Source organism: Brachycentrus maculatus, unplaced genomic scaffold, assembly GCF_059751285.1.
Source record: "Brachycentrus maculatus isolate JH-2025_06_01 unplaced genomic scaffold, ASM5975128v1 h1tg000714l, whole genome shotgun sequence".
Taxonomy (NCBI): Eukaryota; Metazoa; Arthropoda; class Insecta; order Trichoptera; family Brachycentridae; genus Brachycentrus; species Brachycentrus maculatus.
The window spans coordinates 58857-86845 of NW_028281445.1; the positions used below are offsets into that span (position 1 = coordinate 58857).

A 27989-nucleotide genomic window follows, 5' to 3' on the forward strand; every position below is an offset into this window, starting at 1 on the left:
GTTATGCCACATTTATCGAACTGGCGGTCCAAATAAACAAACCATGCAGATAAATTTGAACCTTTAGAGACAATTATTATTTGCTTACTTTTTAAATATGAATATCATTAATATATTTCAATTGTAACTCAAGGTCAGTTCAGACATTTATTTTATAAAAAAAGCTGGTTCTCATCGCTCATAATTATCAAAAATTAGAAATGGGTCCAATATACCTGACTTACATATGTATTTTTTTTGTAATAATAAATAATTACCAATTTTACTATGAATTTCATTATTAAAGCACTGCTTTAGAATGCTAATAATATTATTTCCTATTGTGAAATTCCACTGTTAAATCAACTTGTCCCTGTACAAGTTATGTGAAATACTTTGGTGTGCAACCACTTATTTCTGTATCAAGTACATATTTACTTCCTTAATTAGTGATTTCATCTATTGGCAGGCATATTCAGACCAGATTTAAATGCATGAATGTGCTAGTTGGTAAAATAAATACACATCGGTACTTTTTGATGTTTCCAGTGATCCAACCAAAAATGTAAAGATTTATTTAGTAATTTCTAAAAATGAATAGGTTCGAAGATTTGTGATCCCAGTTCATGATTTTTCTATCTTCCATAAAAATTTATTATGGAAGATGTAATAGAGACACATAACACTTAACAAGTGTGGCACATTGCCAGACTGGAGACTTATTAACACGTTGTCGGCGGGACACGGCATTTGCCGTTTTTCGCAGACTGTCGGTCAACTGCGGGACACGGCAAATGCCGTTTTTGTCGACTGCCGGTTATCGGCGGGAAACGGCAATATACGGGTTTGTTATCAGCGTGAAATAAAACGCGTTGAAGGGTAATCTGCAACCTGGGTGCTAGGCGATAGTCTGTTGACGTTATTTGAGATGTCTTGTCCAGATTGGCTAGTGTGTCGCTTGTAAAGGCATCCCCAGAAATCTAGAGTTTTTATGCGATCTCAATCTCAAGTTTAGTTTGAGGCATTTCACGTATTGGACTATTTTTCATACCGCTTGCACTGTTTTGTTAACTGTTTGGTATGTTATTATTTGAATATATTAGCATTGTATAGGGAATGATACCTCGGAGGGGAAGACTATTTTTTGTAGTTTACAATGCTTCTAAAATTGAGAAATACGGAATACTTAATTGAAAAAATTATGATTATAATTTATTTTTGATGATCAAATGTCATATATGATTTCTTTGAAAATTTCAATCGCAAATATTATTTGGTCTAGAAATTGTGTCAATTTTAAGAAAGCGATATATTTTTGCGCTAATCGCGAAAAACACCCGCTATAGGCTAGAGTCTATTGTTCGAAGCGTCCGACTACAATGTGTTAAGTGTTATATGGCAACACCGATGACAGACCCACATGATTTCTGGACGGCATTAGTCTTCAAAAAATAAGTGTCAAAATTTAATGGCATTCTGGTAATTAGTTTAGGGGTTACAGTAGTTTGTGACCCAAACTTTGTAATTTTCAAAACAAGGGATAAAAAATAATTTCATGTGTTGATTAAACATTGTTTTTTGATGGGGAAAAATAGTGTTGAAGCCATATAATAGCTTAAGCCTTATGGAGGCTCTGCACTGGGAAAATCAACTATTTAAGGCTCGAATGAAGAAATGATTACCGAATCTGAGGTCTATTTTGAGAGCAAGAACTTGCTCCATTCTACAAAAAAGGTATTGAAAAATTAGAGCATTTGTATAAATTTGCCACTCTTGAAGAACAGTATGTTGATTAATAAAGTAGAATTTATAAAAAAAAAAGTTTTTTCTAGTTGGATCGGAGACTTATCGAGTAATTTAAGAATTCTGGAAAACCTGATGAGAGGGGGATTATAATATGACAAGAAATAAAAAGCGATAATGTTCATAGCCAAACATATGGCACATTTATTTTCTCCACTACATGGCAACTTCTATAAGAATCAATGTAGTTACTTTATATTTGATAGGTTATTATTTATATTATAATAATTTGAATAAGCCAACAAGTGCACTCCAGTAGAGTAAATATGGAACCTGCTGAGACTCATCCCCAATACTGGAGTTAGGTGTTGGCATTTAGTGGTCAGATTATTAAGAATACATTCACAAAAGTAAAACTCTGCCCTTGTTTAGAAATGACTACATATTGTGTTAATTTTAAAGTAAATTAATGTTATTTTGTTAGTTCTCCCTATACAAATGTTTATACTTCTATGATTTACTGAAACTATTGCATATATAAATTTAAATCACAATAAAGCAATAGATCTAAAGTTGACTACACAATTATATATGTAAATAATAAATATTTAGCCCTCTCAAAATACATATGTATAAAGAATTTGATCCGGAAATGAAAATAGAAGAATTCAATATTTGAGGTAGTCCAGAAATAGAAATAAATGTGTGCTTTAGACTTTGCGACGGTATTACCAAAAGTGCAGTCTGAGAAGGGCTAAACTCCAAACAGAGATCGGATCTCTCAATGGGGAACATAATGAATACGCTGGTGAATAACATAGTGGTGTTATTTAATATATAATGGTAAGCTAGTGTGCACATATTTACATCTCAGACGGCATTCTCCGACAAAATTAATCGTATGAAAGCGATGAAAACGTAATATATTGGTAGCAAAGCGGTATCGTAAGGTAAAAATACTAAAAACTAAAATATAAAATGATTACTTTATCATGAAACTACATACGTAATAACGATATAAAATGATTTGTTAATGTAAAGTACCAAGGTTTCACTATGGTATTCATACTGCCTCTGTATACTAAGAGTTAACTCGATGGACTAGCAACTTGATGGATCAGTATCTACTCGCAAGTATGGCCACTAGTGGACTCTAGTCCCAGATATGTTTGTGTTTCCGCTACGTTTCCTATACTAAGCCGTCAAACGGAATTGGTGGAAATACAAAATGCAACCAAACTATAACAGAACCGACAAGAGTGTGATGCGTGAACGCATGCCGTACAATTATTAGTAATCTAGCGGACCGTTCCCGAAGTGTCCTACTCGTACATGTATATATTACCTTCTTCAGCAAACTGAAGGGATCCTCTAAATCCACTCTCTACCACAATGACAGCTCTAAAAATACACGAATCCGCATATATCATATATATGTATGTCTTAATTTATTAAAAAAATATAATATCTACAACCAACTAAATATATATATATTGAAAGTTTCCACAAAAAATGGATACCAAAAATGGTAAGTGCTTTAGTTTTACAAGCTGCATTTACAAACAAAAATAATGGCACGATGGATAATTTCAACACATTTAAGGTATAAAAGGATAAGAAGACTACATGAATATCACACTATATTATTTAGCAGTGGCTTTAAACAGCCTTTTTAATAAAATAAAAAGCACAACGGAAATTGCGAATATAGAGCTATCAAAATATAAAAATAATATTTATTATGTACTTTTCATGCTCAATATTACACGTCGGGATAAGAAGCTGCGGCAAGTCTGGCCACCCAGCACACCCACCAGTGGGACTGTTACACCGACGATGGCCCACACACACTTCACACACCACTCGGTAGCGGATGCGTCCCGACCCTCACAATACATGTCGCGTATACAATACAAAGTAAATAAGTACGTGTCATCACCCTCGCAGTTGTTCAATTCGTAGCTTTTAACATTGCTTTCTTAACTCTAATAGTCGATTGGGATATTACTATCTAATTCACTTTCCTTGGCCAAAATTTAAAAAAATAATGTTTTGGCTCGCATCACTTGTAAAAATAGGCTTTATAATATTCTCTTTCTCTTTCTTTCATTCCGTGTCAGTCGATAAATCATTCTCATCACTTCAATATAATATAAAAACATTCATTGTCCTAGCACATAAAAATACACTGATCACAGTAAAAGGTTCCTCCCCAAGCCGACGGACTGCTATCACACTAACTGGTCTATACTGAGATCCTGTACACACAAACGACCATTCCAAGTCGGATGGTTTCCTAACAACGCGAGTCATTTATGCTTACAAATTAATGGCAATGACCACCAAAACGGCAACCTCGGTCGCTCGGGGGGCACCTTTACAACAACGACGCAGCATATGGACACACAATTCTAATTTCTTAATCCTTAAGAGGCATCTCGTTTATTACCGTCTACAAATATAATATCAAAATCCTACACGTAGCGTAAAAAAAATATGACTCGCATCCAACGTGAAGCCGAAATGATATAAAGGCGGAAAAAAATTGATTGTGCCTTTTAATACCTAAAACTCTTAGTAAAAATACTTATTTGCAAGTTCATATGTTTTTACTAGTTGCACTCAAATGGATATGGAATATCACATTACGGACAAACACCTACTACAACACTTAGCAGTTCAGGAGCCATGAACTTGGAAGACTGCCCCTCTGTAAAATTACAAGGCTTTTTATCAAAAGTTAAATTTCTATCTTCAACTAAATACATCAAAAGAAATGAGATTTAAGGATCCTCTATCAAAATAACGTCCCTATATCTACTTACAAATAGCGATAACTAGTAACTAGTAGGCTAACAATTGTGCTGTCCATTTGTTGCGCCTAAGTGTTTAGTGTTTTATGAAATCCACTCCATGGTATACACTTGACTTAGGTAACCTATGTTTAATAAATGATTAGAATAAAATAGAAACAATATGAAAAATAATAACATTCTCATTCTGCGTGTATATAATGTATAAATAATATATATATATTTTGTTAGTTTCTTCACTTCAACTTTCTTCTTGACCAATTCATATCTCATATCGTATTCAATATCCTTTTCTTCCACGATATGGAATTTAACCTCTTAAATATAAATGGTGTTCACAGATCCAACAACTCGCTCCTTCGAGTTCTATGTTATTGTGTATTCTATGCGTACACAGTACGTTCAACTGGGAAAACTCCGACAAACACACGAGCCTCGATTGTCTTCAGCTTCTTGTTCGCAACTTCTGTAGGAGAGATCGGCTCAGATCCATCGTTTGTCGAGCCGCAACTACCTGCAAATTATTACCGCTTTATTTGCAATATTTTGAGTGTCTCCAAATATGTTCTTGTTTACAAATCTCTAATTATTATCTAAGGATATTTAAGAATGGGGTCGAGATAAACTTGACCATTTAATAATGATGGTAAAAATATTATTCCAGCTTGACTAAGTGATGGGTGTAATACTTAATCATCCATATATGTTTTACAACTATTTTTTTATCTAATGAAATTAAAATTACAATAATAAACAAAAAAAACGGCAAACCTTTACCAACCCAATTGGTGTAAGATAGAGCTATTGCTGCTGCAGGGTGATGGGAACGATTCTCCAATTATTATTCGAGGATATTTGGGTGGGGTGGAGATAAACTTGACCATTTACTAACCCGATGGGTGTAAGATGGAGCTATTGCTGCTGCAGGGCGATGGGAACGGGCGTGTGCGCCTGCAGCGGCGTGGGGGGGCAGGGCGGCGTGTGCGGCGGCGGCGGGGAGCCGATGGAGGAGGGGGACAGCGGGTGCAGCTTGCCCTGCAGGGTGTCCTGCAGCGTGACCTGCGTGCCCTGCGAGGTCATGCCCCCGCCCGGGCCCACGCCCCCGCCCATCCCGTGGCTGTAGCGGTTCACCAGCGGCACAAAGCTGAACACACATACCAACATGAGATACGACATTCCTTAACCTCCCCACTTAATGATCTATTAACTTTCTACATAATAAGCTAGGGAAATAATAAATGCAATTCCAATCTAAAAAAAAACCTTTCTCTCCCGGTGATATGTATTTACTTCAACTCGATTTTAAAAATGAGATTATCAATATAAATATAATAGATACGGGCTCAGAATTTTTGTATTCCTCCGTAATATAATTATGTATTACATAAAAGTAATATCTTTTTTTAGCACACAAAATTGAGTGATACATGCCGCCTTTCATTACATAATAATGATTTTACTTGAAGTTACTTAAACGTTTTAGCCATACTTTTTAAAGTGCTTTATGACTGCATTATTGACATTTTGGGAGTTAATTGATATTTATTATAAAGTTATTCATTTGCAGCGATGGGAGTAAAAAAAACATCAATACACAAATGTTTCCCAGTGTGTACATGCGTGCCGTGCTTTGCGAACACGCACACGTCACAGCGTGTTTAGTTTAGTGTTCAGCGCGCAGGTTGTCCTGCGCGGCGGTTGTGTCGCTATGCCAGGTATTGCGGCTACTTGCGATGTATTATTTTTTCGTTTTCAGATACTTACCAGAGTTAACATTACAAAATTGTTACATTTCAACTACGACTATGTTCAAAATTTAGGAATATTCACATTTTTCCGGTTTTTAAATCACATTTTCATATGTTGAACAAAATACATATGACTATTGCACGCGGTGGTTTTTAGCACCGTAAGGGAAAGGTTAACTCTATAAACATAACACACTGACTATGTGTAACATAAGAACCTTAAATCGCAGACTCCCGGTGAATCGAATGCGCTGGATGTGTTGGTGTTGGTAGCCACACTGTTTATGGTAGCGATACTATTAGCCGACACGTTACTGTGATTCTCTCGGTGCACCCGGTTGTGATGTCTGAAAACAGGATACATATCATTCATTGATACGATATAGCAGAGCTTTTTTTTTTCATGTAATGGCGGTGGAACGGCGTTCTGGCACATTTTATTTTTAAATTTATAAATTAATTATACGAGACAATGTTTACGCTTATGTAATAACAAACTATATTTATTTAATTCTTCGAAATAATAAAATAAAGTATTGTAATAAATATTTAAATGATATTTTAATATAATTAACAAAAATATGTACAATAACAATTAAAAATAGAGTAATAAAAATCATCAATATCACACAATAGATTTAATAGATTTTCAAAACAGTTCGTCACATAAACGACAGTTACATACTAGAAAGAAATCTGGAAATTCTCAATTAATGCGAGTTGTTTTCAACAAAGTACGGTTATAGTTCTGTAAAACAGGGGTAAAGTCGAGTGGAAGCTCGGGTGTTTCGGGATCAGAAGTATTATTAGCACGCACCTAATGAGATAGCTGTCTCTGACGAAGGTGCGTCCGCACACGCTGCACTCGTAGCACTGTCCAGCAGAGTGAGTGCGAATGTGCAGAGCAAACTGGCTCTTGGATGTGAAAGTCATGGTGCAGCGATCACATGTCAGGGGCTTCTCCGCTACGTGGGACCATCTGTAATCGAGTCAATTCCCAATTTTGTGAATTTACTGTTTATATGGAGTTAATTTATTGTTTATGCGGAGCTTTACATAAATCAATAATAAAATTATAAATACCTATGCGCAGTAACGTAGCTCTTCACGGCAAACCGTTTCTGACAGATATCACAAGCGTACGGTCGTTCTCCTATGGTTAAAATACATTTTATTAGTATAATAAATATAAATATTTTTTCAAAATCTTCTAAAATAAAACATATTGTGAGCATAATACAAAAGCTTGTTAATTTTTTTTTTTAAATACAATGTGCATCATGGATTTAAGTTTTAAAAAAATTTAACCTTAAAGTAGAATGTTAGAACAATACAATGATTTTGAGAAACAAATTCACAAATGTTAAAGGCATTAGACGCTGAGTAAAGAAATGAAACCGTGAGTTTTTAACCATTCAATTTAGCTCATGTCAGAATGAAACAAATGGGCATGGTCACCTTTTGTAATATTCTCACGATACATTATAGTTAATGAAGTTATTTTGATTTAATATGTGCTTATGGGATATTAAAAATTTAGGAAATAAAATTATAAAATTAACAAAAACAAAAATATTTCAAGAAAGACGGCAAAATTACAAAGGAAATGGAATGGCCAAAGGGTATACAGGGTTAAAGAATAATCCAAATAATGCTCGGTGCGCGTAATGACCGGTGAGCTTTGTAGCAATGCCGTCTTTCTGGACAGTGAGGTAATGAATGTTGCGTACCCGTGTGAATGCGTTTGTGGATGTTGAGGGTGGACTTTTGGGCGAATCTCTTGAGGCAGAGCTGGCACTGGTAGGGCCGCTCGCCCGTGTGCGTGCGCATATGTATCTCCAGGTAGGGCTTGCACGTGAAGGCGGCTGGGCACTGCATGCACTGGTACGGCCGCCCTTGCACTGCCCGCACAACACATACATTCATTCGGTCCAGAAACACGGCACCGCTTACTCGGATTATTCTTTCTAAATGATTCAGACAAGCGGCACTACGTACTAGGGAGCCGTTTGTCGGAATGATTTGGCAGAATGGATACCTGTGTGGGTTCTCTTGTGGATGTTGAGGGTGGACTTCTGGGCGAAGCGCTTGAGGCAGACGTCGCACTGGTAGGGGCGCTCGCCCGTGTGCGTGCGGTTGTGGATCTCCAGGTACTGCTTGCAGGTGAAGGCGGCCGGGCACTGCAGGCACTGGAAGGGCCTGCCCTGGACTGCGCGCACAACAGAGATTAGGGGCGGCGCGGGGTGGGGGCGCGGGGGCGGGGCGAGCGGGGCATACCTGAGTGCGTGCGCTTGTGCACATTGAGGGTGGACTTCTGCGCGAAGGTCTTGAGGCAGAGCTCGCAGCGGTAGGGGCGCTCGCCCGTGTGCGTGCGCGTGTGTATCTCCAGGTACTGCTTGCAGGTGAAGGCGGCCGGACACGCGGGGCACTGGAACGGCCTGCCCTGGACTGCCCCCACACAACACAACACGGTTAGGCAGCCCTCACACACCACACACCACACACTACACGGCGCACCACATCCGACTACTCCTCTTACTCTCCTATTACTCTCTCCGTATGTCTCCGCATATTTATATATATTATACATATTCAACAAAATTATATACAAACAAAGAGGAAAATCAACATTTTAATATTTTAAAGTAAAAAAAAATACTTTATCAAATAAAATAAATGAATGGAAAAGTTAACTCTTTGGTGCCAGTTAATACTTGATAAGAAACAGAATCGCTATCTCGATACTTAAGACAGCTAGCCAGAAATGGCACTTTGTCGAGGAATGTAGCGAAGTAAGTAGAGTAATAATCATTATAATACAAAGATTTGCAATGAAACAGATATTAAAAGTTAAGTATCGAAATAGCGGAGTAACCAAAGGCGGTAAAGGCAATATGACAAAGCTGCGAAACAAGATGAAGAATGTAAGACGTTAACTAAATTAATATATGGGCTACTAACCCGTATGTATTTTTTCGTGCAAATTGAGCGCGCACTTCTGTGTGAATGACTTGAGGCAGACGGTGCACTGGAAGGGACGCTCTCCTGTGGCCACCGCAACACCCGATGGACAAATAACACAAACATGAGCAAATCATCTCACCACCGCAATGGGCCGAGCAACTAATCCTAGTTGTACAACTAATAGTGGCGGGCAATGATGTCTCTCTTACGTCTACATTACAGTCTCGAAACTTGTTCATTATGTTACAATTATCCAATAAATAAACAAACAATATTATCATTATTTGTCCATCATTGCCTAGCGTCCAATGAAAGCCTATTTTAAGCCTTTAATGCAAAAATATATTTGGCATCTCCATCGCATGCTAGTGCCGAGTTGTGAATAGTTTTTGAGTATAGAATCAACAAGAGCAGTTCGTCGTTCCAAACGGGGCGAGAGAACGCCTAATGCGACGGCCTAATGAGAGCGACAGTAACGTGGCGGCCGGATCGCTTCACGCGCGGGGAGGTTCCTTTCGTCGAACATTCATACCGACTGGACAGAATGAGGGGAGATTTAGCAACCGGCATTGCCCTAAGCGTTTCCAACTACACTTTAGTCCTCCGCACTCAAAAACTATTCACATTTCCACAAAGTGGCTCGAATGCTACTCCAAATTTCATTTGAAGCAAAGAAATAACAAAAAGAGAGTGGTGGCTAATCTCGGTTCAAATGAAAAGTGGGCATTTGGAAAGTGGAATAATAAATAGAGGAAAAGAAGTGGCAACCCACCGGTATGAATGCGTTTATGTGTACCCAGGCTGGACTTCTGAGTGAAGCGCTTGTCACAGACGTCACATTGGAACGGTCGCACTTTGTTCATCAGCGAGCGCATGTGATCCTCTATAATGTACAAAACAACTACGCTCAAACTCGGCCGTTATGGCTCAATGTGTGCAGCTAGTGATACATGGACTACAGCAAGTGGAGCCGCTTAGTGCGGGTATTAGTAAGAGATTTAGGAGCATAAAGAGGGCCTACCGGTATGTATCTTTCCGTGACGGTTGAGGCTGGACTTCTGCGTGAACCGCATGTAACAGATGTGGCACTGGTAAGGCCGCACTTTGTCTAACAGGGCGCGCCTGTGCTCCTCTATAAAGCACATACAACGCTATAGACGATGCACACTAACTAGCTACAATATTCCACTGCGTATATCAATATGCCAACCGTCTAGTCTCACTCTGGGGGTTTGTTTGGAGCCAAGGTATAATGATCAATACTCAAAAACTATTCAGTCACAGGTAGACCATGGACCGTTCTGCCTCAAAATCTTTCATCACGTAAAGTATGCCTAATAGTTGTGCACCCACCGGTGTGTATCTTCCCATGACGTCCCAGGCTGGACTTCTGCGTGAAGCGAACATAGCAGATCTCGCACCGGTAGGGCCGTTCCTTGGCCAGCAGCGCGCGCCTGTGCTCCTCTAAACCAAACCATCCCAATATCAGAAGCAAGGCCTCACATGTTACCACAATATCACACTATATGCTAGTCGCTAAGTATGCTAGGAAATATCCACTAAGGAAGAGGCCACTTTACCGGTGTGTATTTTCTTGTGGCGGCCCAGACTGGAGCTCTGCGTGAACCTCATGTGGCACACGTCGCACTGGTGCGGTCGCTCCTTCAGCACTAGCGCCCGCATGTGCTCGTCTACAAAGCCAACACACTCTGAGGGGCGCTCTCCTCTGTCTCTCTCTACCCCCCACCCCGGGTTCTGGCCACGCACCTATCTCTCTCTACGCTCTCCCCGTCTCTCCTACCCGCTCCGCGCTCTATACTCAACAACTATTCCGTCAACTCGGCTCCGGTACTCCATACCAAACGTATTCATGCAAAACCTAAAATAACACTTTCCAGACACTTTGCCAACCATCTTACGCTATCGGCTGAAGATCGCTCGATATGTTCGAACTCACTTCCGTAAGCTGCCTTTCCTAAAAAATATATTTACTTGCGAATCAAATAAAATTAATTCAACTTATAAATATACAACGTAACACAAACCGTAATTATTTCCATACCTCTATAATCGGTAGCTTTTCTAAAACATACCTGTTCATGCATTTTCATAATAAATTAACGACTTGAAAAAAAAGTTGGAGACCAATTCAAATAACCTAACTAAACACAATAGTTTTGGTAAAAAGACTAGTTAATGATATATTACCAAGGTGCTGATCTCTTAGCTGCTATTTATGTGGACACGTGACCGCTTGCGCACATCGCTACTGATGTGGTGGTCCCTGATAGATATCACATAGCAGCTATATATCCGATGGCGTACATCTACACCCTACATATGGCTCTTCTGGCTCCTGAACTGCTAACTCCAGTTTGTATATAGTCTTACTATCCTTTTGACTCTATCCCGTATAAAAGTGTTGGAAATATTTCAAATACATTTACAAACAAAAATCCCGGTAAATCAAAAAAAATATATTGGATTTGGAATCACTAAGAAATAAAATATTAATAAGCATGAATACAGGTACCGGAGATTTGCATCGAAACGGCCGAAATAGGAACCTCACTATGAACTATGTACACTAATAATTTATTTTCCAAATAGATGGCAAATCAGAGATAGCTGTATAGCCAGAACCAGTCATCAGGGTGTCTTACATTCTTCCATCAAACAAAATATGCAAATCATAAGAAGAAAAATAAATAACACTTTGCAAGGTTGCCAGATTTCCAGAGTAGAGCTAGGGCCATCTTACGTGAGTCACCGTATTCTTTATAGCATGGGTGGCCAACATTTTCAGCAGCCGGACCAGATTTGAAAAATGACATTTTACACCGGGCCGTAAAACAAAATTTCTTGTATTATTCAAAGCAAACATAAAGATATATATATATATATATATATGTGTATTTGCTTTTTTATTTAATTATTTTTTTAATGTTTTTTTTGAAGATACAACGAAAACGAGAAAACATATGTGTTCAATAAGGGTTAGGCAATACAAAAAATAATCAGAAAAGTTCTCAGTTCTGTTACTCTTCTCTTCTTTGGTCCAACGTCTTTACTACTTGACGCCATTATATGGGTCTTGAAATTGTCACTATAGTGAAATACTTCCATATATGGGATATGATATGAACTACGCACGGTGAATGTTGTTTTGATGGTTTAAAGTACACTTAAAGAAATTTTTTCTTTGATATTTTCATATTTTATGTGAAATGCTCCGCGGGCCGCAAGTAGACACCCCGCGGGCCGCGGGTTGGCCACCCTTGCTTTATAGGTACACTCTATTTGGCTACTATGTACTCAAATCCAATGTGTTCTCAATCATGACTCGGTGACTGAACACCACACAGTATGCTTGCAAGTGCTCAAACTCACTACATACAAATAATTAATATTACATAAGAAATATTTCTGTGTTTTGCTATGGAACATGATTTTCAAAACAAAGTATTTTCGAAATGGAAATCTGATAACCTATCGTATTTTGTATTTTCGTTTTTTTAAAGTTCTTATGATTTTATACAATTTTAAACAATAAATATTTGAATATCCAGAATTTATTATACACAAATATTATCATTAAGATACTACAAAAAATGGTTTGATTTTTTAATTTGATACCCATCTCTTTCAAAGTAAAACAATCCACAGCGGATGGAAGAAATTTAATATTTTACATAAAGTATGTAAAACACGAAAATTGTATTTCTGTCATTTTAATCAAGGTTTAAATAATCATTTGGGTAGTTTCCCTTGAAGGTGGGGCTATATATGACTCTGTCATAAGAAAAAATAAGAATAAAAAACTTTCTCAAAGAAGATCTAAATAAATTAGTTTTTTTTTTAATACAGAAATTAAAACATAACTGCAAGATAAGTGTTATTTGAATTAGTGCCAGTTCTAGTTTCGGTTTCTGGATAGTCAAATGAATATTGTAAAAGAATATAATTAAAAAGCAACACTATTATATTTTCTTTAATAGACCAATTAAATGGATGACCCTCTTGCATAATACCCTCTTCCTGACCGCATTTTTCATAATGAGTTGCTATGTTTCTGTAATTTTTTAAAAATGAATTTCTGAAACAGTTGTTATTCTGTTAAGAGGCAGAAAATACTGTTTTAATTTTGTTAAAAAAAATGGACACTCAAAAAGTTCAATCACCCGATAGGTGTTTACGTCAATTTGGAAACGGAATCGCTTATGATGGTAAAAAATAATAAGTAAACAGATCAGGTGAATAGGGGATCATAAAAACTATAGGTAACTAGTAACTATAGGTAATGCTGAATAAATAATATTTTGTATGTAATTTTTTATAATCTAGTACACATTTGCAATGAATTCGAGATAATTGTGGTACTGGTATAAATATAAAATTGTTTGAAACTATCTAAAAATAAACCCCAGAGTTCCTTCTACCTAAACTAATACCTGACAAAAGTTTTATATCGTCCACTGAATAATTTGAAACGCAAATTTAATAATGGTACTGATTATGTCAATATATATACTGTAAAGATAAATGAATGTCTTCCCTAGGCTAAACCTAACTGTCACTTCTTGCCCCTGTTGAGCCATATTAAGTGATTTTCGAGACGATGTGAAAATGTATCCGTAATGAGATCATTTAAATTTAAAAAAAAAGAAAAGTTCCTACCTGTATGAACTCGTTTGTGGGTATTAAGACTAGATTTCTGTGTAAATCTTTTGAGACAGAGTTCGCACTGAAATGGGCGCTCTCCCGTGTGTGTTCTCATATGGACTTCTAAGTACGGCTTCCTGCAGAACGCCGCATCACAAACCTGTAACAACACACGCAGCACTTTCTCATTAGATTTTTAAACCTAAAAAAATCTTGTATTTTCCATCTTTTCTACGTTATTTGCGTATAAGTTATTAAGCGTGCTATTAGTAAACAAAAAACAACGCTATTTTAGGTATACTTAATGTTTAATAGATTTAGATTTTGCAGATTTTTTACAGTATGTGTTTGAGTAATTATAAAGCTATATCTGCTTAATTCCATAAGCCTCATTCAGCCTGTCTAGCGCACAGGTTCCCAACCATTTTTTGTTCTAGCATCCCCTGCCAAAATTTCTAATGGAGGGGGGGAAATTTTCACGACCTTTCAGGTGACCATTGAGGGGAATATCACAGGTATTGGGAACCTATGATCTAACAGAAGCAAAATAATAATAAACCATGCAGTTTCTACTGGCAGTACATGTTAATAGAAACAGTTTGGCTTGAAATAATGTTACATAATTCCTCTAAATAGTCCGAAGAATATATGACAATAAGATTTTAATCTGTAATTTAAGATTTTTTTAGTCTTCATAATAGAATATTTAATAAAAATAAAACGTTATGTCTAGGTTTACAATATAAGCAATGTATATTACTGATATGTGGAAAGTCTGTATAGGAAAATAGTTGTATAAAAGTTAATACAGTTTAGTTTCAAGAGAATATATGACAGTATAGTTAATCCCAGTTACAAAAGTATTTAATGTTAGAACATAAATCGTTACCCGCCACCAAAAAAACATATTTGTAAAATAAAACACTTTTTATCGGATGTATAGTTTTTATATTGAGAAATATAAATTATTGAATTTAGTGCATTGAAAATAAATTAATAATTCTTAAAACACTAATTGAAAATAATATGTGTGCATACTTTATACTACATGTAAAATAATAAAGCGGAAATCTTTAAATAAATTTTATTTTTATTTTAGTTCTCTCAAAGAAACAAATCTAGTATCCTAACTAATTTTACTTTGTCCATTTTTGCCATTACACTATGAGTTTTGTATTAAATAGGGTTCCCCAAACAAACACCTATGTCCTTGCAATTCAAGGACCAAAACCATCCAAGTCATTGAGAATTTTATTCAATCCTATTATACGTTTAATTATTGACTGAATAAAGCAATTTTATTTAAAAATTATTTCATTGATTCAATTGGTAAAGAAATTATTACCTTAATAATAATAATAATAAAACCCTTATCCGCACCCCAATGGTGCATAGGGCACTGCGTCATATAAACGCAGTGTTATCTTGATCGTTTACACATGAAGGAAAGGTGATCAGCCCTCCGCTTCAGGTACCAGTCCAGGGTAATAATGAATAAATATGACAGTGAAAAAATCACTAATATTTATTTTACCCCCCTTGGGAATCGAACCCGGGACCTCCAGAACGGTAGCCTAGCGTGCTGACCATTACACTACGGAGGCGGACATTACCTTAATACCCTAGTAAAAACTTGGAGATTTGTTTTCCGTCGAAAAGTTTGGGAAACCCTGGTATTATAAAGTTCAGAGTTCATAATTATCATTGCGATTGCATTACACTCACATTGATAAATATACCATATTTCAACCAATTAATTATAACGCACAACTCATGAAACATCCCAATCGTTTAATTTAATTTATTTTTGATACTCCATGTATAATTATTCCCATTACATGATTTATTAACATTTGTAATCTAGAATTAAGGATAATTTTTTCAAATACAAATATTCAAATACGTAATTCTTACTAGTTATGAGAAGATTAAAATTTTAAGTTGAAGTAGATCTATTTTGTTAATAATTGATAAAGTAGTTTTATATACATATATCAGCATTATTAGTTTAGTTTAGTTAGCAAAAAAATACACTATGATAAAGTACAGGGGTCCTCATTTCATATATTATTTTTTCAAAGAAAAAATAAATATTTGTGTTATTTTTAATAAGGTAAGCCTTGATGGTTTATCTTTAAAAATGGTAATCAAGTTGTGGCAGAGCGGACTCGAACATGGAAACTCTGACACTAACCACAGGACCACAACCCAACTCAGCCGTAGAATATATCTTTAAACAAATCTGCTCAAAAGGAGTGTATGAGACAATGATATCATTCTTCCATTATTACGCAAGTTTATTTTTGATCAATATTACAATATAAACAGATTACAGTGAAACCTCTATCTATCGTTTTTAAAGGGACGTATTGAAATAAACTATGAATGCGAGAAAACAATGAATGCGGTATAAAGAAGTCAATACACAAGGAGATACGATCGAGTAAAGATACCGTCCTCCCAATCTGCATAACCATTAGTAGGTGGAAATTTCAAGAATACAAGTTTTAGATGTTAGTAAATGTATTTATTAAAAAAAAATACAAAGTTGAACAGAACCCAAAGATCTTCAGACCTCTTCTGCTGTATCCATCACACAAGCTTTCGATAGTCTGTATCCCACACGCTGAAATATTGTCATTGAATGTAACAAATTGAGAAAATTAAAAAAAAAGTAAAAAAACAGACAAATTGTTTCAAATATGTAGCATAATTCAAACATTGAATGCGGTAAAATGGTGGATAGAAACGATCGATGCAATCTATTTTTGTATGAAATGAATTTGGGGTAGAAGAAATAAACGACACATCCGGGAAAACGATTATTCGAGGAACGATAGATAGAGGTTTCACTGTACATCCAAATATGAAATGTTTAGGATAATAAAGTAACTGCGAAGATGGAACAGTCGGACGATGAGGACCTCTGTACGGCTCATTGCGCGCTCAAGGGGGAAAGGCTCGCTATGTAGAGTAGTGGGGTGTGTGATGTCTCACCGTGCAGGCGAATGGTTTGACCCCGGAGTGCAGTTTCATGTGCACATAGTAGGAGGATGCGGAGGAGAGCAGCTTGCCGCACAGCTTGCAGGCCTGCGGGCGGGAGCGCCCGGCGCCCGCCTCCAGCTTGGCCTGCACCGTGCCCAGTCCCGCCTGACACACAACACACACGCAACGTCATTTACCTTCCCTCCTTACTATATCCACTCCTGATGCTCAACTCTTCGGTGCTGCGGCTGACACATTTTAATTTAGGCATATTGCCACCGACAAAATTAAGCATTAACCTTCATTTAGCCTCACTTAACCTTAAGACGCTCATGGGCCGCGTGAACTAAGGGTAGCGCTCTACCCAAGCATTTTTGTGAAAAATTTGAATATATCTGATCTCGCCTTTGTAAAATCATTTGAGTTTATTATTGTACTTACATATTTTCAAAGATCTTTTGCAAAAACAAAAACTTTAGGTAGATCACTTTAATATGTGGCTTTTGCTGATTTTTACAAATTAACTAACTAACCATTACGGCGCTTCTCCGCAGGGGTAGGCAGAGAGAATAGAATGCCACACCACTCTGTCTTTGCAAACATTCTTCGCCTCTTCAACATTCATGCATCTCCTCATACATACCCGCCGGTTATTTCGACTCCTAACCTGACCGCTTTCAAGTATTTGGCATACCTGATTGTGCCAAGTTTTTTTCGGTCTTCCTCTGCTCCTTTTTCCAACTACCTTCACTTCATAAATTTGTTTTACCGTTCCTTCCTCACTCATTCGTTCAACATGTCCAAACCATCTCAACACACCTTTCTTAATTTTATCTATAATGACCTATTTTGTTTTTAAAAAAGCCCTGAATATGACTTTGTTACAAATCTCTAACAAGATGTACAGGTAAGGGGTTAGGGATGGGGAAAGGAACATTAATTCTATGTAATCACGCTTCGTCCTAAATGTGTCACCTTCAACACATCTAATTTTTATCACAAAAAGATTTAAAAATGATAACCAGCATTCGTAGCATAAAATATATATCCCCTAGAAATACTTTTAATTATTTTTATAATACTGAATATATATTTAGCTAACCTTTTATAGTTGTAAACCAAATATTGAATCCTTAGTGAGAAAATATTCTTACTCAACGAGAAAAAGATGGGAGAAACATTTAAAAGCGCAGGTAATATGTTTTTATATGTTTTTCCCACCCAATAATTTCAAATTGTAAATAATTCTTTTACACAAAAGAGATTTTTAGTGACCGAAATAAAGTCAAAATACAAATACCTATTAGTAAATTTATTAAAAGTTTTTTTCTTTAAAATTATGGTTGGTTTAGAGAGGAAAGTGACTTCATTCTTAAATATTCAAAATTCATATAAATTAATTTGTATTCATAATTTACAAAATTTATTTAAAATAACTTGAAAAATACAAATCTAAAATTAACCATTTATTATTTTTTTACCAAGCACTTATTAATCTACAAAAAAAAATACAAAACATGTTGTGCTCAACAGGATTAATATGTATTAATACATAAGATTTATTCAATAATTAAGTAAATGCTGAAAAAAGTATTCTGATTGACATTATGTAAGATGTTAAAAAAAAAGGAATTATTCATGTATAAGAATATCAGCTAAATAAAGAACGTTACAGTATAAGAATATCAGCTTCATGTTGGACGTTTCAGTATAAAAATATCAGTTAAATATAGGACATTTCAGTATAAGAATATTAGCTTTATGTCGGATGTTTCAGTATAAGAATATCAGCTTAATGTTGGACGTTTCAGTATTAAGAATATCAGCTTAATGTTGAACGTTTCAGTATAAGAATATCAGCTTTATGTTGGACATTTCAGTATAAAAATATCAGTTAAATATAGGACATTTCAGTATAAGAATATCAGCTTCATGTTGGATGTTTCAGTATAAGAATATCAGCTTAATGTTGGATGTTTCGGTATAAGAATATCAGCTAAATGTTGGATGTTTCATTATAAGAATATCAGATGCTAAATATTGGACGTTTACAAATTGCAGTTTTAAGTGGCTGGGCACGGGCAATAGTCCATCCTTTCAAATTATAACATTAAAAAACCTTTGACTGTCACAAAACATGTAATGTGCTTGTAGATATATATCCGTCTGGTATTTTTAGTTGACCCTATTCAACAAATTCAATTTAAATATGACTCCTTGTATTTTTGACAAAGTATTGATAAGATCAGTTAAACGGCACAGTGATTTTGGTTGATAAATAAGTATGAATCTTCAACAAAGTCACAAAAATCACAATTAAATAAGCAAAGATAGCTAAAAAAATTATAATCTTTTAATAAAAATATCAACTCTTTCCTGGCAAAATATAACCCAAGCAAAGGTAAGATTTTATCCAGATCATGCGTATAATTGAGTTATTTAATTTGACATTAACATTTTGATGAAAGAGGGTCGACAAGATGAGTTAAAATCATTACTTCTCATTATCATTCATCTTCATTACCATTACTTCTCAGACCAGGGCATCGTTACACAAGGAGTTTAATTTTTTACTTTGTAGTGAAAGTAACCTTATTTCCATTTGGTAAAAAATAAAATATTAATCAACTTTCTTTTTGGTATCAGCAACTTTCTGACAAAACTTATCAACAACCCATTTCCAATTGCCAAAATCGTAAGAACTATAAGATGAGATGAAAATTTGATTTGAAAACACATGTTGATGCATTCCATACCATTTTCAAACACCGTATGGAAAAATGTAAAATGATGCGGAACGCATCGAAACATGAGTCACAACAGATTTTAATAAATAGTTGTATGTACAAAGTAAAACTTAAATTAAAAAAGAATTTACCACAAAGTGACTAACGAATCATTAAATGTAAATTATCACAATACGCAATTAACTCACAAGTTTTCATATGTATGGACACATGGGGACAAATTGCATTATATATTAGATCCATTAGATCTAACGGGGATCTAATGATTATTTTAACGCATAATATTTTCATCTCTGACATATCGCTCACTCCTTTCAAGAACGTCATAAATAAAAAATTGTCAATTTCCAGTTGTGCATGTTTTCGGGATGCCCAGAAAATGTACTATATCCCAGCAAAAGCAGCATATTTTTAACTTAATATTTACCCGCTACAGGGCAGAAAGTGTTTTTTTGCATTTTGAAAAAAAAGGTATTGTTTAGTTATTTTTTTGAATACAATATTTTTCAAATGGAGAAAAAACCTTCAGGTTTTACCTAAAAAGATTTGTTGCACAGTAAAAAGTTCAATAAATGGCTTGATATTTATTTTTAATACATTGTATTATATTTTTAAATTTTAAAAACGTTTTCCTGAAAAATCAAGTTTTTTTATTTATGACGTTCTTGAAAGGAGTGAGCGATATGAGAGTGGAATGAGTAGAACTGTGACCGCATTAACAGATAGATCAATGCAATGCTAAAATATACTATCATGAATAAGACGCGAGAATAGTAACCTCACCTGGCTTTGTTCTTGGTCTTGGTGTGCCATGACGGCAGCATGCTGTTGCTGCAGCACCAGACTCTCCTTACTGTCCTCCGGCTGCTGCTCTTGCTGCATCTGCTCCTGCAGTTGGTCTTGCAGTTGTTGCTGCTGCTGTTGCTGCTGCTGCTGCTGCTGTTGCTGCTGCTGCTGCTGCTGCTGTTGTTGCTGCTGCTGCTGTCCCATGATGGAGTCCCCGCGCACTACGCTGGGGGGCGCAGAGTGCACATGCGGGTGGGACGAGTAGAAGCTGGGAAACACGTTAAACCTACAAAGTAATTAAAATTCTGCCTCTCACCCCTAAAAAATAAACATCTATTAACACACTTAGGATGGGAAAGGGATTTCTACCCTTTCGATCGCTTGATGCTTTAAGGACCGGAAGGGTATTTTTACCTTCTGTGCCGGCCTCATTTCAAAGTCAGAAAAGGAGGAATTATTTAATGTTTTTATATGAATATTATATATCAATCTTTGTTAATGTCTAAACTATACGTACACAATTATCAAATCCCGTTGCCAGCAGTCGGCAGGCGTAAAAACACCCGTCCGAAATGTGTTAAGATCAAATATTTGTAGTTTAGCACTTTTAATGTATTTATATTTTTGATATCTATTGTATTCTTTCCAGTATCCTTTATTATAACCGTAAATAAAATGTAAACCCACACGCAGGCAATGCCTTTGTGGGATCTTTTTTGTATTAATATAATTTAATATTTTTGTCCTTGTAATTATATTATATTGTCTTTTTCTTTTCTTCTTTTTGGTGTAGGCCTTGTGGCCTATTTTCAAGAGGGATTAGCCGACTGCGATGTCGATTCCCAGCTGTCAATCCATCTCATTGGTGGTCTTCCCGTGAGTCATTTACCTTGGGGTTGGCAGTACAGTGCGATGTAGGGGGAGTCTAGATGGTTCCATTCTCCTCACATGCGCATACTACCGTCTCCTTCGTTGCCTTCCCCACCTAACAACATTTTCGATCTCGAATATTTCACTGATTTTTTATTCACCTGGCATTTCTTATCCTATCTTGAAGATATTTGCCTGATATGCTTCTTAGAGTCTTCATTTCTGACACTCTAAGCGCGTTTTTTGTGCCAATGGCGTCCGCTCTACTATATATATTGTGAAATGCAAAAAATTATAAAGAAAATAATAATAATAGTTACCCCATGGGCTCCGACTTGATCTGCTGCTCGAACATGGAGATGGTGGCTAGCAGGTCAGTGGGGGGCGGCACGGGGACCCCCACCCCCCGTGTCACGCCCCCCACCCCCACGCCCCAGTGGGCCGGGAAGCTAATGGTGCCCGCTGCGCTCACTCCATCATCGGGATCCACCCCTGCTCCTGCGGACGCAGACCACACCAATATATAGCCGACGTCTTCAATTATCCCAAACTAAAGGGTGATTTTTTAAGAGCTATGATTTTTTTTTAAAAACATTAAATTCAGAAAAATGCATGAAATCTTTATTTGAATCAATAGTACGGTCCATATAATTTAATGTTTGAAAATTATTTCATTCAAATGTTGACCGCAGCAGTGCCTCAAATGGTCCATCCGCGTCGTCCAATTTTGGCAAAATGGCCGAAATGTTGGAAAGTGTATGCCAAAATTGGACTAAGCGGATGGATGAAATGCAATGCAATGAAACGCTTAATGAAATAGACATCGATAATGTTTCTTTTAATACATTTAAAAGAAATATTGTTGATGTCTTTTTGACCAGTTGATAAAGAAATGTTCTATATAGTTATACTTTTGTGACAGTTTATTTAAAATGTTTTATTTTTAGATCACTTAGGTGGAAACCTATAATTGGAATTGTTATTTTTTTGTGTTTTATCATATTACGTTATTTTTGTCGAAATATTCTGTTGGTTTTCCAATAAAAAAATAAATAATAAAAAATAAAAAAAATAAATAAAAAAAATCTGGATTTTCTCCGATTACATTCACGATTACATTTCTCCGATTACTTTCATATTAATTTTTGTTAAAAAATAATATGAAAATAACTCCTGTAATCATAGATGATCCAGATTTTCTGAACAAGTATTTGGATACACTCAAAATGTTGTTAATAAATTATCTGGTCAAATTATAAGCTGAAATAATAAAAACGAAAACGGTATTTTCTGGCGTTTCTCATGTGTGTGATTATAATCCAGGATTCGGACCTCACATACTAATAAAAGAGTTTCTGCTTAATAAAAAGCTTCTTAACATCTCACCACTAGATATTTCTAGTGAAGTTCTAGTGATTCAAGAACAAGGTTTCTAAATTGGTTCATATATATAGAACTTCCAAGAATTTGAATATTGTGGTTGTCAATAATGGGTAGAATTGGTGAATGTTACATGTGTGTAAAGTGATCACTTAAACCAGCCTATGACGGTCGTCAGCCCCATAAGACTCAGACTTCCATATTCTTCTTCATCTTTGATGAGATGTCAAAAAATAATATCCCAAATTAGATCATTTCAGTACAGTACAGTCCCGATAATTCCAACTAATTGGGACCGAACCTTGTTTGCATTCGCCGAAATAACCGTGATAACGCGGTTGGAAGCGAAAGAACGAATCTCTCCTATTATAACAAAAAACTGCACCCTCTCTAATAACTTTTAAGAAGTGTCTGAGACATTACTATTTATCATTAGAATTCTAACTGTCCATCAATCCTCCTCCCTCAGTTTTTCCCTCTACCTCCTTCCTTAACCCTTTCCGGTCCTATGTCGAATGTCATTCGACATCGACTTTATTCCGGTGAGTCCTATGTCGAATTTCATTCGACATTTTTTTTCTTCATCAGTTTAGTGTTAAAATACAAGAAAACATATATTTTTCTCACTCGTATTTAGTGTGCGGTATACTGGGACGAGGACTCGATGATTTTTATAAACACTACTCAGGTAGAATTCTCAGGTAGAATTCTCAGGTAGAATTCTCAGGTAGAATTCTCAGGTAGAATTGTAACTTTCTACCTGAGAATGACACAAAAGGTTTGTTTTGGGGGCTGGCTCGGTACCCGTCACTCGGATGTCCGGTTACCGGCATCAGTTACACTCAACCCGTGCGCATGTGAGCAGCAGTGATGACGATTCCATCCACAATAGCCCACATGTATGGAAAAATCTTACGCTCAATGAAAAATTCCTGGAGGTAGGAAAGAAATCCGATACATTTGCGTCACTTACGAGAGAAAGCCCGGCCTTTGCATCGTTGACTGTTTTCACCGATATCATACATTAGATGTATATAAAATGTTATAATAAGAGACAAGATTGTATACATTCAAAATAAAAATTAAAATTTACACAAGTGTTGTTTTATTTTGAAAAAAAACTTGTATGTATTGTTTTACCCTGTAATGCTGTTAATCTATTGTGGACCTGATGGAATTTAAAAAAAAAAAATATGGACTGGAAAGGGTTAAACTCCCTTTTTCCTTTGCCCTCCTTATTATCATCTTTTGTAATTTGTGTTTTTTATATGTTAATTTGTAATTTGTGTTTTTTTTTATATTCAAGTACTATCTACCCTCTGATTGCAAACAGCTATATATGGTATCAAACGTTTTGATCAATATCACTAGTCTGTTTTTGGTTGGTTGGAAGATATTGCTTTTTAGCAATAAGCCCGCCAATGTACTTATTTATTTTCTGTACGTGAAGTTTAACTCTTACCACTCTGTAGGCCAGACATTCTGGCCCGTATGATTCTAGTAGGCAGCTCCGTGGGCCACAATGTCTGGCCCGGCATAGGTATAAGTTTAATCACTGATTTCTCTATCACCCAAGTATATTCTACCAAAAAATATTTCAGTTAAATACAGTTAATCTTAATTAACATGGTCATACGAATTGCCAGACAGAGTGTCCCAAAATAAGGGAACCAAAATATTTATTTTAATGGTAGAAAAACGTCGCATTTTTTTGATCAGAGTAGCTGATCAGTTATGAGAAAAAAAGGTTAAAGTGGAAAGGGTTAAATAAATAAATATTAGTGGCTTAAAGTATGTAGATACTTTCGGAACAGACTACTCTTTTTTATCAATGTAATAATACATTAATACACTAATATAGTTCACGGCTAACAGTTATTACACACCAGTACGTAACTTCGCGTCGTCCAATGGACTCTCTTCACTGCGTCAAAAGACAATCACCTATATTTAAAGATGGTGTAAAGTGGTATTACACAAACAATGAATGATAAGGAGAGTATAATATTACCATACCACAAAGTTAACCATGCTTTTAATATACAATCAATGAGTTTATTTATGTGTTGTAGTAAGACATTCGGATTACGCGTGTTTGGTATGGCGGAACTCTACTATTTGTATTTTGCCTTACCGACAGCAATAAACTTCAAAATATTTACATGTAACAAAGTTTGTGTGACGTCATCGTAATGATCCTTATTATTATTAATAATGTTATTTTTTCACACCTCAACATAGATGAAGAAGAATACGGAAGTCTGGGCATTTACGGGGTTTACGACCGTCATAGGCTGGTTTAAGTGATCACTTTACACATATGTAACATTTACCAATTGTACTCATGATTGACAACCACACTACTAAAATTCTTGGAACTTGAGTGTGGTTTTCTTAATTGGAGATAATCCAGATAAGTGAACAAGTATTTGGACACACTTAAAATGTTATAAATAAAACATGGATTATTTTGATACATACCATGTTTTTTTTACTAAAATATTTTTTATCCAAGAAAATGTGTTTCGTAGCATGGACTAAGATAAAAAAAACTACCCAGACACTGTTTTTTCCTCAGAAACTCACTCCTGGATAGGTTAAGTTAATAAAAGTAATCCCATAAAAATTGAAAAATGCAATAGGAAAATACAAAAAGGACTGTTTTAATTATAGTATAATTGATTAAATCATTAAAATTACAAAGCACTGTACATGTACACACATACATAATATATTGTAGGTATACTGGCAAAAAACGCTAATTCAAAAACCCATTATTGAAAGCCTGAATAAAATATCCGCTAATAAACGTAAAGTAGAATTTTCTTTTAAAACCACATATCGCTCACTCCTTTCTACAACGTCATATATCAAAAATCGTCAATTTTCAGTTGTGCATGTTTTCGGAATATCCAGAAAATATCCCAGCAAAAGCAGCATATTTTTAAATTAATATTTACCCGCTATAGGGCAGAAAGTGTTGTTTTTGCATTTTGAAGAAAAGGTATTGATTAATTATTTTTTTAAATATATTAAATATTTTTCAAATGGAGAAGAAACATACAGATTTTACCTAAAAAATCTGTTGCACAGTGAAAAGTTTAATAAGTGTCTTGATATTTATTTTTAATACATTTTATGATATGTTTAAACTTTAAAAACGATCTCCTGAAAAATCTTTTTTTTTTCAATATATGACTTTGTTGAAAGAAGTGAGCGATTTATATGAAATTTTAAACTACTTAGTGTATTTTGCCAGTTTATAGAATGTTGAAAACTATAATATGCACCATTAAGTCAAAATTGTATATTTTCGAGTTTTTTTTATAACTTAACGTTTTTTGCCAGTACACTCACGATATTATAATGAAGTGTAATCTCCCATTCCTTCCCGTCCAACATTCATAGAATAATAGTAATACGACATATTATTATTTCCCCTCCCCACCCCCATATTATTGTACCTTAATTTAATAGTGTATGCCAAACAAAATCCTTTCCATGTTAAACAATGGAATCTTTGTAATTACAATCTTCACACAGCTATGAAGTAAAACATAAAATATAGTAAACATATTTGTATGGTTTAACGCAATAAAGGACCATTGATAGAATTGTCTAGTAATATAAATAGATCACAGCTTTATAAATCTCTTAAAAAAACAATATACTGAGATGACTCAAATTAAGTAATTTAAACAAATAAAACAATAAATTATATCATTTTGTAATGTCCAACTTTTCATTTTACTGTTATAATTCATTCAAATGTAGCCAATAAATCTAAAAATAAGAATATCAGTCTGCGGTAAGTACTTCCACATTCCAGTTTTTAACTTAATATAATTACCAAAGCACTACATCTTATTTATAACAAATTATTTTACTAGCCTAAAATATATATATATATATATATGATATATATATATATATATATATATATATATATATATATATATATATGTATGTATATATATATATATATATATATATATATATATATATATATATATATATATATATATATATATATATATAATAATATATATATATATATATATATATATATATATATATATATATATATATATATATATAAATATATATATTCATATAAATATATATATATTTATATATATATATATATATATATATATATATATATATATATATATATATATATATATATATATATATATATATATATATATATATATATATATATATATATATATATATATATATATATATATATATATATATATATATATATATATATATATATATATGTATATATATATATAAATATATATATATTTATATATATATTTATATATATATATATATATATAATATATATATATATATATATATATATATATATATATATATATATATATATATATATATATATATATATATATATATATATATATATATATGTTTATATATATAAATATATACACTTTTTGGGAGGAGATGGTGAGAGTAGGTGTCATATTATTTTGATATTTTAATGTCAACATATCAGTAGTATTCTGTAATGATTTATTTTTATATATGTAAGGCAAAAATATTATATATACATAAACAAAAAACATAAAAAAGTTTTGTTAAATCGCGCATGAATAAACGGGCGAAATGGTCAGCCGTGTCACCCAACCTCCCCCGGCCTGTCGATAAAATGGCCAATCTAACTATCTGATTTAATGTTTACTCAATATTTTCATTATCGAAAATGAAAACAAATAACAAAAAAATATAAATAATTAACAACGAAAACATAAACTGCAACCAAGGCCTACTCGCGGTATAATATGTATAAGTTATGTCATATTGCCAAAAATTATGACTGACGTCTAGGTATACTTGAATGTCAATTTGCAGAAAAAGTTCCGCAAACAATTCCATTACGAAACTAATAAGAAACCATTATGCAAAACGATAATGTCCATTGAACACATAAAAAAAGTGGGAGGTCCAAACCTATAATCATAATAAATTTTGCAATTCGCTACTACACCCCACTCAAATTTTGCAAACTACTGGAGGGATGCAAGGAGACATATAATATACAAGCTCTAAAACTATTTATAATAATAAATTACGTGAAAAAAAGTACTCACATTCGAAAATAAGTAACTAAGGAATTAATTTTGAAACGTTATGTAGCGCAATAAATTATACTTATAACGTAATTTGATAAAAAAATGACATTCGAATATGTTTTTCTTGGGCAGTAATATAAAATGGCTGCTATATAACAGATATGCGCAGTTGCATCTGCGCATAGAAGCCGAGAACGCTTGGGA

The 27989-nt window shown here is 34.6% G+C and overlaps 1 protein-coding gene across 32 annotated transcripts; it reads right to left on the reverse strand.

The window, feature by feature from the left end:
- Positions 1-1897: 1897 nt before the first annotated feature.
- LOC148300446 (uncharacterized) lies at positions 1898-27963 on the reverse strand. Of its 32 annotated transcripts, none has more exons than XM_088274756.1 (18): positions 27804-27963; positions 21618-21795; positions 20425-20695; positions 16907-17059; positions 13925-14069; positions 10828-10938; positions 10601-10711; positions 10269-10379; positions 10020-10130; positions 9245-9328; positions 8561-8731; positions 8322-8492; positions 8014-8184; positions 7367-7436; positions 7101-7262; positions 6502-6630; positions 5428-5679; positions 1898-5049 (listed from the first exon to the last, which is right to left on the reverse strand). In XM_088274756.1, the coding sequence occupies exons 2-17, from the start codon at positions 21650-21652 to the stop codon at positions 5448-5450; spliced, it is 2238 nt and encodes a 745-aa protein (XP_088130882.1). In that variant the 5' UTR covers positions 21653-21795; positions 27804-27963; the 3' UTR covers positions 1898-5049; positions 5428-5447. The 32 variants fall into 32 exon arrangements, with proteins under 32 accessions (XP_088130882.1, XP_088130880.1, XP_088130881.1 ...); XM_088274754.1 differs by having other exon boundaries at positions 20425-20713; XM_088274755.1 differs by having other exon boundaries at positions 20425-20713; positions 21618-21789; positions 27804-27955.
- Positions 27964-27989: the final 26 nt, after the last annotated feature.